Source organism: Zeugodacus cucurbitae, chromosome 6, assembly GCF_028554725.1.
Source record: "Zeugodacus cucurbitae isolate PBARC_wt_2022May chromosome 6, idZeuCucr1.2, whole genome shotgun sequence".
In the NCBI taxonomy this organism is placed as follows: domain Eukaryota; kingdom Metazoa; phylum Arthropoda; class Insecta; order Diptera; family Tephritidae; genus Zeugodacus; species Zeugodacus cucurbitae.
In genome coordinates this window covers 57,864,102-57,876,468 of record NC_071671.1, presented here as the reverse complement: position 1 = coordinate 57,876,468, position 12,367 = coordinate 57,864,102, and the positions used below count along the sequence as shown (strand labels likewise).

Sequence of the window (12,367 nt, the reverse complement as noted above, 5' to 3'; positions counted from 1 at the left end):
AATCAGGGAAACCGGTTTTGGCATCTTGCGATGCCAACCGATATTATTGTGCGCTGTCAATGATTACAGCAGTCACATTTTGACATTTGCTGAGTACAGTTTAGAAAATTTATAGTGTGAAAAATTCTTGAATATTCGCAAGCTAAATATAAAAAAAGAGTTTCAGTAAAAATATAATATACAACTTAACTGAAGTGTAAACAAACAACAAGTGAGGAAAATCAATGCAACAACGTACAACAGATAGGAAATAACAATTCTGAGTTCAACCGAAAAATTGCAAAACATACTGTGGAGAATTACATAATTTAATTTTTAAATAACACTAGAAAATGCAAAAAGGAATGGAATTCAGCAGTATACATGAGATTTTGAGCAATTTATATTAAATACAAATCATTGACGATTTGTTGAATTTTTTCACGACTGAGCTAACGGGTCGATGAAATTTCATCATCAATACAGAGACAGAGCCGAACACAATATACAGTCGTGAGCAAAGAAAACGATTCATAAGCAGAATTTTTCATATACATATTGAACTAAAAAGAATTGCAGCAATTATTTACTTCACGGGAAGATGTTTAGCAGTCATTTTACAAGAACATTAACTATAACACTGAAAGGCGAAAACGGGAGCTTTTTAGTTAATAAAAAAGACGAAACCAGTGCCAGAACTGAATCGAGCAGCTTAGCGGAGCAGTTACGCACAGTGAATAAGGAGTTCCTTTGATCAAACACAAATTAGAATACGTATATAAAATAGTATCTATTATATAGTTTGACACTCATTACAATTAGAAACTAAAAAATTGCTGCGGGAACAGCACATTCGCCAAAGAGCTATGAAATTTTTGATATAAAACTAAGCGATAAATCAACATTAGAATTATTGGATTGAGTGAATGGAAAATAATTGATTTGCTGAACGTATGAAAATTATAGCACAGTTATAAACTGCATTAAGGAACTTAGCAATTATTTAAAAAGGTAATAAACAAACTATCGCGAGCACAAAGGAGAGCTGCAGTTCGAGTAGTCGATTTGAAAGATAAAAGGATTCATATACACAGTTTGTATATAATCGATATACGAGTGTCCAATTGGACACGAAATCGTCAAAAATTACCGACAACAAGAGAAAATCAACAACAATTTCGTCGAAGGAACAGGAAGATAAAAAGGATTCTGCAGAAATGGCTGCCATGAACACAAAGTCTACCAAATTTGGAGGGAAACTGAATTTATCTTCGCATGTAAAATATGAGCATTTAGTGGCTGGCATTTCGGGTGGCGTAACATCGACGCTAATATTACATCCATTGGACTTGATAAAGATTCGCTTTGCTGGTAAGTTTCAGATACTTTATGTGAATATAAATAGACATATTGTAAATAACATACAATTTGGAAATATTAATAATAAAATGTACGGTATTTTATGAAAATCAAAAATTCCAAACTTATAAAAAAATCAATATTTCGTTGGCACTAAAAAATGTCCCACAAGGTATTAATTTTACAAATACTTGAATAATTATCACAGTCTATGAATTTTTATTGACTTGTTAAATATTCATTTCCCTTGTTTGTGTTTGATAGCGGCGGTGGCGTGGGTTAATGTTTCGCGTGTTGATAAAACATCTTTAAGAACGCGTGCTATAGTCATCACCCATTTAAGTGATTCGACTAACGACGCAAAATATTTGAAATCAATTAAGTCATACCAATTAAAATTTGAATAATAATCATCGATGTCTGGAAACAACTTTATCGCTATTTTGCCTATTATGTTTATATTTTAAACATGGTACAATGTTCAGTTGTTATATATGTGCCTCCATATGTTTCCTATAGTAGGTATTCAATAGCTCTACGTAGTAACAATCACCCACAGCTCAATGACTTGAAACTGTGCGTTCGCACGAGTCTGGAACGTGATAAGAGCTCATAGGAAAGTGGAATTTTTCCCAAACTATACATATAGTAGAATAAAATAAATATAACACTATAATATAGCAGAATTAATTTAAAACGTCAACAATGGATGTTTATAAAGCAAACAAATGGCGGATAATCGTAACCAAAGCTATCGCAAAATTATTGCAGACATCAAGGCAAACATTTTAGCGTGTATATAGTATTTAATTTCATACACGCGCGGTCGTTGAGACTCTTATTGTTTGGGAATGGTTACAATTCGCATAAAGCCGGCTTGTGTACTTTCGTACGTACATATGTGCATACATAAATGTCAGACTTGAAGTGTGAATGGTTTTTTCCGTTGACTTCACCATGGTCAGCTAGTTTCACTTTAATATTACAAAATGATAATCGAAAGAAAATACAATTCATGTTGAATTTATATGATTCACGATTTAATAGAATAAATATTTTAAGAATAAATAAAGCTGCAATGAGTCGCTTTGCTAAATAGCTTCAATATTTAGAAAAATCACAATAATAACGATGGCCTTCGGTGAAAGAATTGAAGAAACAACAAATGCGCACACTGAAAAGAATAGAAGTATTAACCCATTTGCACATAGAACAGGAAAGGAGTATTAGCTTCTGATTCGACTTGTTTTTGTTTAAATTGTTTATTACTAATTCATTGTTAAATGCTATTATCGCTCCGTTTATAAATGTTGTTTTGCCTTATTTTGTATTGAAGACTTGTTGTTGTTGATCAATAATGTTGTTTACCGCTTTCCGCAACCCATTTAAATGGATATGAAAATTAATTTATTATGATAATTTTATTTATTATTACAAATCGGCTTATGCTGATAATTGATATTATCGTCTTACACCAGCTGATCGCAGTCTCATCAATATTTTTGCTAAATATGTACGTGTTTTTCTTCTTTTATAACTACGATCATCATCATCATTTTCACTGGAACGAAATGGTTCAGCTTATCGTGTTATTGTTGATTAACTTTTGTCGGTTGACGTCAGTCGTTATTTCCACGTTTTTGTTTTTGAAACGAAAAATTAGTTAACAACATAAGCGTGCGTCTTTAGTAGCATGATATCAGCGTTACAGTTTTATGTAAATATATAAATACACAAACACATACTTGTTATTAACTTTGGCGAATTGCTTTTAAAGCTGGCGATAGCAAAAGTTATTAAGCTATCCAGACACTTCAAACAGTGTGTACATACCGTATTATTGTTTACATTGTACTCATTTGCTACATCTACTTCCGTTAAGAATCGGTAAACAATAATAATATGTAATTCACTTGAAGCATTTGTGTACAACCGGTGCAGCGTCCTGTTCAAACAAATAACCCTGATGCCAAAGTTGCGTTGCTGTTTCGCTCTATAATAATGCATGTTTAATATAGGAAGTGATTGCTGATTCATTTCAATGGCAATCTGGCCGGTATCATTCCATGTTCTGCTTTTGCAACTGGTCTAGTTACGTCTAGTATTATTTTTTGTTTGTTATTATTTAAATTAATTTGTAAATACCACATTTAACCGGAAAATTGTTACTACAGTCCAACTACTAGTTTCAAATTGGCTTTGTATATTTAATTTACAAATTTTTTAAATCGAATATTTGTTTGAGCTATTCTTTTTGAATATTTCTTTTTCATATTTGTTAATGTAGTATATTTGAGGGCGAAAAATACTATAAAATCTTTTTCTCAGCTGTACAATGCATAAACGTGTAAGTTTTATATATTTCATACATACACACATGCATACATATGTGTGTGCATCATGCCATTGTGAAACGTGCCATAGTTTCAGTAACGACATTCTTGAGAAATTTCTAATTGTGATCTAGTTCCTTGTGTGTGCAGCATATACACAATTTATTTGTTATTGTATTTTGTTTAGAGTCATTAAACACAAGTTCATGCATTGCTGGGGGAATACGCTGCCAGTAACAAAGAGTTTCGAGCTTGTTTATTATCAGTTGCTTAATAAGAATAATGAAAAAAAATTCTTGAAATGAAATTTCTCGAAAAATAATAAACATATTCCTTATAAAAATTTTTATTTATACTCTATGGTTTTCTGCCTAATTTCTATATGACTACAAACATTTTATTTATGTATGTATGTGCATACGATTTGTTTATATGTACATTTATACATCACGTGATTTCAGCACTGACGTTATACCATTCACTATTCACACAACAAACACAGTCAGGCAGGCAATGCGAAAGCGTTGGATACATGGAAAAAGTTAAAACAATAAAAATATAAAAAAACTCGTATGACTACTACTAAAACAGAAACCCCCGTCCGTGTATGCATTTTTTCACCACCAATATACCTTCATACATCAATGTTTATTTATTTGATACGTTCTTTGTAGTATACGCGCCCGTCTATTTGAAATTTTTGCTTCGCCTATACGCTGTATGTATGTTGATGAGTGATCGCGCATGTTGGCGTGTTGCTAAGCGCTTTCAAGTGATTTTGCCCAGGGTTCGTAAACATTTGCTTCGTTTACCTCGCTCTTTTTGGCGCACCAACACGCCAGTTAGTATTGGAGTATTGGCGCTATGAGCTGTTGAATTGCATGAGTCATCTGGCAGCAGTGCAAAAGTAAAACTTCGAAATGCAACTGGAAACCTGAATAACGTTTTGTTTCGACACTTATATGTGTAGTTTCTTTTTCTCTTTATACTTATTGATGCACGCACTTATTTCCTGACTGTTGTTGCTCTAATGCTATGTTGTTTAGTAGGTTGTTAACTTACATTGAAAAATGTTGTCAACCTATTGACGTGTATAATGCACATTGATTGAGGTTTTTTTTTTGTGCTTGGTTTAATTTTTGCTTCACTTTTACTATTTACATACGCTTTCTGTTTTTATTCGTTAGTTTTATTGTAGTAACGAATATAAACTAACGACTATAACATAAAGACAAAACTAAAGAGCTTAAAAGATGTTAATATTTGGGAGTTTAGTTATTTATTATATATTATTTTAATATAAAATAGTAATAATTTTAACATAAAATAATAATAAATTGAATTATCATTATTGATTTGCTTGAAAAGACCTTCAAATGTGGATTTTGAATTCTCCATATAAGTCAACACGGTTGTGTTTATGTGTTGCATATGCATTAGTATAGTACTACATACTGTTAGTAGTAGTACTACATCTTTATTTTAAATTTTTTAATCTATTTTGTAAATGTAGACATGAAAAATAAACTGGTTTTGTACACATAGACTCACTAGAATCTATGCGCGTGTTCATTTGGTGGCTACAAGCCCAGCTCAAGGCCGTAAAATCACCTGTAAAACTGGTTGCTAACTAAATGACTGCAGTTTTAGCTAATGAGTGCACCGAAAGTCAAATATTATCTTAAAGTAATATTCATAACTAAGTGATTATCGCAATTTTCCATTACTTAAAAAAAAATATATTGTAATTTTCCATTAATTTAAATTAAAATTATTTGAAAGTAATTATACTAATAGTGAAGCTATTAACTACTTACGTAAGCAACTTGTAGCAGTGCGAATCGGCTAATCGAATTGTAATGTCTAAAAATAAATTCTGTTGCGAAAACATTATGTATTGTGTGCGTAAACGTGCCAGCGACGAGCCCCCTTTTTTGAGCACATTCATAGTATACATACATATATGTAGCCAGTTTTTAGTCAAATGCTTCGAAAACAACTAAGAAACAGCTATACAGACTGTACAGCGTAGCTCTAAAGTTGTTTTGCTCATGCTGAATTGAGTTTTTGGTAGTGTTATTTTCATTTCATTTCTAAATTTTGTCAACACTTAACTTTTTTTATTTTGTTTTTTGGCCACGTACATTTACGTGTGCTATGATAACGAAAATATAATCTATTATAACTGTTTTCGCGAAAATTGTTAAGCCTTATCTAATTGCTAACTAATTGCACAAATAAAAAATATGTGTGTATTTGCGTTACTCAAATAAAGTTGTTATTAAATGTGCAAATATGTTCGTTCACACGCCGCTAAATTTATAACTAAATATATGTACTTCAAATATATTAGAATAAATAATGTTTTCTAAATCACTGCGAAAATTTCGCCCGTTGCTGTGCCTGAAAATAGCTAAAAATATGCATATATCGCAATTGTGATAAGCGTTTTTTATAAATATGAGTGATCCCGTTCCCCGTCGTGCGATAACAGCTATTAATTGTTGCAATATAAAAAAAAAAATATGAATAAATGTATTTTTATTCGTTTTCTTTGGGGAGCAACAGAGGTGATGGGTATTTAGCATCTATAATTTGCTACTAAGCGATAGTAGGTTGCGTTTATAAAAAAATATCTGATGTTTTCGTGTTAATTATTTATTTTGTTATTGTCCCATATACGACAATGGGCCAAGGGTTACGGACGTGAGCAAGCAAGAGGTATCAAAAAATTTTTGCTTCGAAAAACAAATTCGTATTACGGTGATAAGCGTTTTTGTACTTATTTACAAGTGAAAGTTAGATACTGCTTAATATCAACTTATGTTGTTTTACAAATGCAAATTAATTTTATTATAAATGCTGCTATATTTTTTTACATGCATGTATTTTCTTAAAAAAAACACTTCACTCTGTGTCTTGATATATTGCCATATATGTAAACATATTTTTTGTCCTTCTGTTTTTTTTAACGCACGGACTATCTGTAGCTCAAATGCGCAAGAGGCTCGTCTGTGGTAACAACAAAAAATTTATTGACGTAGTTATTTGTGATGTGATTAAAGAATATATGTATAAACATATTAACTTTTTACATACACAGAGGGACATCATACATATTTATATTTGTTTTATATTTTGTATTTTCTTCAGCAAAATATATTTTGGCAAATATTTTCGAAAACATTGTTACTATGTGGGGTGCAAATTTGAAGAATTCTTGGTCTTTTCTTGCTTGCACTATAAATTTGCCGTATATTATTTGGTTGAAAAGAAATAAGCTTTAATGCAATTATTTTAAAAATTTGAAATAATTTCCCAATAATGTGCTATGAGCAAGCAATTGTTTTTTTTTTTAATACATTTTAATAAAAAAAATCTCAGTAGCACAAACACGTTAATACAAATTTAGCGTCAGCATGTAAAACAGCAAGCCTACTGACGTCAATGCCAACAGACCATGATCACATTACACGTTCGCTGTTAAATTGTACAATCAACTAAAACACATTTCGCGTTTTTTTATGTTTCACAACACTAGACCCATAAAAACTTTACAGAATAAGAAATGAAAAAAAAACTAATAATTTTCTCTCTTCAATTTTGCAGTGAATGATGGACGTACAACCACAGTACCACAATATAGCAGTCTGAGCAGCGCATTCTCGACCATTTTCCGACAGGAAGGCTTCCGCGGTCTGTACAAGGGTGTCACACCCAATATCTGGGGTTCAGGTTCCTCATGGGGTCTTTATTTCATGTTGTAAGTATGAGAATAACATAAACCCTTGATTATAAAATTAATTAATTTGTTTTTACTATTTTTTTCATACAGCTACAACACAATTAAGACCTTCATTCAGGGTGGCAATACGGCACAGCCATTGGGTCCGACATTGCACATGTTGGCCGCTGCTGAGTCTGGTGTGCTCACGCTGATACTGACAAATCCCATTTGGGTGGTGAAGACCCGTTTGTGCTTACAATATGGCGCTGAGTCTGCGAGCAAATCCACGGAATATCGCGGTATGGTAGATGCGCTGGCGCAGATCTACCGCAAGGAGGGTGTACGTGGTTTGTACAGGGTAAGTTTAGAAGACAATTTTTTTACTATTAATAGAATACTAATAATGTTTGTGTTCATTTTTCAGGGCTTTGTTCCCGGCATACTTGGCGTATCGCATGGTGCTTTGCAATTCATGACCTATGAGGAGATGAAGAACTATTATAATACGTACCGAAAATTGCCGATCGATACGAAATTGGTGAGTAAACTAAAACATAAACAAATTATTTTGAGTATTCAGTGAAATTTTTTAGCAACATTTCTTTTCTTTGTGCAAAAAAAAAACATATCTTTAACCTACTCTCATTTCACTTTCTTTGCCTAACGTAATACTATACATATTGTCAAGTTAGCTTGCCATTTTGTCTATCCTTCGCCTATATAAGGTACATAATTATTTGCAACACCCGCACAACAATCACATGATTTGCTCATGTCCACACGCGCATTTTCCGCTCTTCATTCTTAAAATGTATCACCCGCTAGTTTTTCTTTTGGCCATCAGCCAAATAATACAATATAATATACGATATGTATATAAAGAGTGTTTGACTTTGAAATATACTTTTATGTCGCGCGACTTTTTCGAACAAAAAAATTATTGTTTGTTCTTCGCTCATTGGTTATCTTTATCAAATAAATGATAACACGGTGTCAATATGCGACAAAGCGTTCTTCGTACATTGCACTTTTTTCTTAATTACTTTCGGCCGAAAAACATGGCAATAAATTTAGCTTATTGTGATTTTGTGTTGTTGTTGTTGCTGCAGAACAAGTGTTGCTTTTCACAAGCGATTTAATTAAACTGTTACAGGTAACAGTAAACGGCAACAGGAGTAAGGGGAGAGTGTGTTTTTGTAATGAATTTATAAATCCACAAAATGAAGCAGGGGTAAAGGGAACAAAAAGGCCGAAAGCGATACACTTTTTGGGGGGGAGGGGGGATTGAGCTTTTGTAATGAATTTATAAATTAGCAAAAAAATAACAAACGAAGAGAACGAAAGGGTCAAAGCGAAACATATTTTTTCATAAAAGTTGTATTTTTAGGTTATAATTAAAATATGCATAACAGATGTTGAAACAAGGTGTAGAGAGAGCGAGCTCTTATAATGAATCTTCAAATCCACAAAATAAGGCTATTATTTTTTTATATAATTTATAATTTTAGGTTATAATTAAAAATTTCATAACAGTTTATGAATTGAATTTCACGTATATTTCCCCGATATCTTTTCTTTTGCAGGCCACTTCGGAGTATTTGGCATTCGCTGCTATATCGAAGCTTATCGCCGCTGCAGCCACATATCCCTACCAGGTGATACGTGCACGCATGCAGGATCATCATCTTAACTATACGAGCTCATGGGATTGCATTAAGCAAACATGGAGGTACGAACGTATGCGTGGTTTTTATAAAGGCCTAGCACCATATTTAGTACATGTCACACCGAATATTTGTATGGTCATGCTTATTTGGGAGAAATTGACCAACTAAAAGCATACATACAAACATAAAATTAAGTGAAGTGAAGAGAGCGAAAGCACGCAAGCTAGTTAGCGAGTATTTCAAGTAAGATTGAGGTCTGCAGCGATTTTCCATTAAGTAGAACAAAAACTTTACTGAAACAAAAAACAAGCAAACAAAAGAAACCTATGCGCATATAAATTGAAAAACAAAAAAATCGAATATTCAAACAAATTTTTCCACTATAGATATATAAACTACTTGCAGCATTTTAATTAGAAATATGTCTAAATATTTGCTTAATATATATAGTATTGAATACGCTAATGAAAAAAGGGCAGAAAATAAGAATATGACGTCGGCTTATATGTAGCTGTAAGTAACGTAAGATTTGCAATTTAATGGCAGCGGTGAAGCGCATAGTTTATTTATTGACTTAATTGGAAAGCGTGTTAACGGAAAAAAGTGCTTTTGTAGCGTTAAATCCACGCCTAGCACTGTGCAGTAAAATTAATAGAAGTTGATTTTGATAATAATAACACTTTTGTTTATTTCTAATGCATTTTGTGTAGCGCACAAGAAAAAGCGACTGCTGCGTTTAAAACTTAATTTATTTTGTTTTTTGTTTGTAGTGAATTTAAGTTTTTTTGTATTAATTTTAATAATTTTTATTTAAATTAATATTTTTTAATTTTTTTTTAAGTTTTTCTTTTTTTGTTTAAGTGCTCCTTTTACACTCTCTACTTATGTAATTGTTTATTTCAAATACATTTAAGTTAAAAATTCCAATAGCTTGTAGAGAAACTTACTATAGACAATTAGTCCATAAGTCTTCTCTCCATGTTGGCATACAAAAAAGAAAAAAAAAAAAACAAAAACAAATATCATAATTTAAACTTCTCATCATGCAAACCGCCAATCTGTACAACTTAATTTAGTCTAGACCCATTTACTAATTTAATAAAATCGAAATAGTATATTTTAAAATTTTGTAAATTTAGTAAAATGAAACGGCATCTATTTTTTTTATAAGATTCACATCGAAAGAAATTGTATGTTGTCGTCAAATGTGATACAAATTTTCGTATTCTTGAATAGTTATATGAAATGAATTGGCTTGTAGTTGACGTATGAGAAACATGAAAGCAAATATATGAAAAAAGAAACGTCAAGCAACAGGTTTAGGTTATTTAAATTATGTACATACTATATTGCTTGGCAATAAAGAACTTCAGTCATGGAATTTCGTATTTTCGTTTATAAAATAGGCATAACTTATGTAAGTGTTGTTGGAACTTATGGTCCGTAAGCTGCAGTATCATAATATATACATACATTTATATAAGCTATTGACTTTAACTACATGTTTGCGTAATATATATGCACACTTAAACGAGTTCTCAAAAAAAAATTTATAAGAAACAAACAAAATATGAATATAACTTGCACAATAAAAGTAAACAAGCCGTATAACACTTTCAATTGGCTGAAAATCCACTTATTTAAGTTTATCATAAGCAAAAAAAAAAACTAAAAATATGTTTGAGACAATAGTTTGTAAGTTATTATTAATTCATTTGGCAAAAAGATTCTTCATAACTTTTTATGTAAAGAAATATGTAATGCTCTATTACAAATGAAAAAAAAATGAAAATATTAAAAAGAAAGCTTTTATGAAAGCATAATCATATCCATCAAGTTGTTGAAACACATACTTGAAGCGTTTAAAAAAGGTCTTATTAACTTAAAGCATAAATAACGGCAATTTTTTAAGCTGATTATCCAAACATAGTGGTGCCCATCCTCGTCTCTATTACGCCTGCAGTGAGTTGCGCGTGTGTGATCGGACTTGTTTAGCGCCTATAACATGCTTTTGGTCACATACCCAAACTTACCGCGCCGCTTCCTCCACCCAAAATTAAAAAAAAAAAATGTAAAATGTAAGCAGCTCACGAAACAAAGTAAGTAGTGTGCACGTGCTTAAATCTTAACATATCTGCAATTGTGGTAAATAATTTAAAGTTGAAATTTTCACTACACATATGTAAACCATTATAAAGTAAGTCTTGTAACAGTTTTGCAGAATCTATTTGCTAATTGAATGAAAAAGTCGTATTTAAAATACTTGCACGTACGTGTTGGAGGTAAGCGTCTTTGTACACCATTAATTAATTAATCTTCGCATTTTATCTTTTCTTTTCGCCCCAACCAAAAACTAATTGCAGATATGAAGGCGCCGTCGGTTTCTACAAGGGTATACAGGCCAGTTTGACGCGTGTGCTGCCGGCGACGATGATCACGTTCGTTATGTATGAGAATGTTTCGCACTATTTGTTACAAAGGTCGAAGAACAAAGCATGAGGACGCCAATCAAACGTTCAACAAAGTGATTAACATAGCCAAAAATAAACAAAATTCCTTCAATTGAAATATGTAGCTTTATAACGTCTTCTGTATAAGTTTTTAGTTATACTTTATTATTACTTAATAATATGCACTAATTAAGCAAGTCACTATAATTTTAATATAATTATGCCATAATTAGTTACTACTATCGTGCTCTATGTATAAAAATATTATAAACTTTCAATTGGCCTGCGTTTTATGCGTGTTTTCAGCACCTAAACACCTTTCTTCCTTGCCTCTGTAAGATAATGCTACGCACAATTGGTATAATTGTCTATCGGGTATGCTATTTAACCTATCAAACTCGGCGATGGTCAAACTTCAAAAAATCCCTTTCCTTCTACTAATTTTAAGAAACACTTGTTATAATTTGTGTTTATCAAACTTCACGTAAGTGTTAAATTTTACTTGTGAAATAAAGGCAAATGCTTTGAAATGTGATACAACGAAAAACAAATTTGTGTTCTGCTTAGCTCTCGCTCTCTTTCAGCATACGTAAGTATTAGGTTTACATCTCTATAGACATGTTGGCGCGCTGCGGACTCTTGATCAATTGATATACATACATATTTATATTTTTGTTGTTGTTGGCTTGCGTGTGTCTACACAATTTGGCTGCGCCTAAAAGTATGTTATATTCGTATTATGTTAATGGCATAACGCCTACATGTAGGCTTGAATATCTCTCTTTTTCGTCAATATTCTGAGTATTCGGAGTATTTAAATTACTAGTAAATCAAATTTAAATACGTGTTTAA

General features: G+C 31.8%; 1 protein-coding gene across 1 annotated transcript; it reads left to right on the top strand.

Annotated features, from left to right (window-relative positions):
• Positions 1-62: 62 nt before the first annotated feature.
• On the top strand, positions 63-12,066 carry LOC105217162 (mitochondrial folate transporter/carrier). The gene is made up of 6 exons (XM_011192030.3): positions 63-1,350; positions 7,281-7,434; positions 7,507-7,756; positions 7,823-7,936; positions 8,982-9,127; positions 11,429-12,066. Exons 1-6 carry the CDS (start codon positions 1,197-1,199, stop codon positions 11,562-11,564), a joined length of 954 nt encoding a protein of 317 aa, XP_011190332.1. The 5' UTR covers positions 63-1,196; the 3' UTR covers positions 11,565-12,066.
• Positions 12,067-12,367: the final 301 nt, after the last annotated feature.

What these genes read in the sequence shown, in the direction of transcription:
- LOC105217162 (XM_011192030.3), top strand. Translation starts at nt 1,197, where the DNA reads ATGGCTGCCATGAACACAAAGTCTACCAAATTTGGAGGGAAACTGAAT. An exon ending in TGGGGTCTTTATTTCATGTT is followed by an intron (nt 7,435 to 7,506) that starts GTAAGTATGAGA and finishes TTTTTCATACAG; the next exon opens with CTACAACACAATTAAGACCT. An exon ending in TGCATTAAGCAAACATGGAG is followed by an intron (nt 9,128 to 11,428) that starts GTACGAACGTAT and finishes AACTAATTGCAG; the next exon opens with ATATGAAGGCGCCGTCGGTT.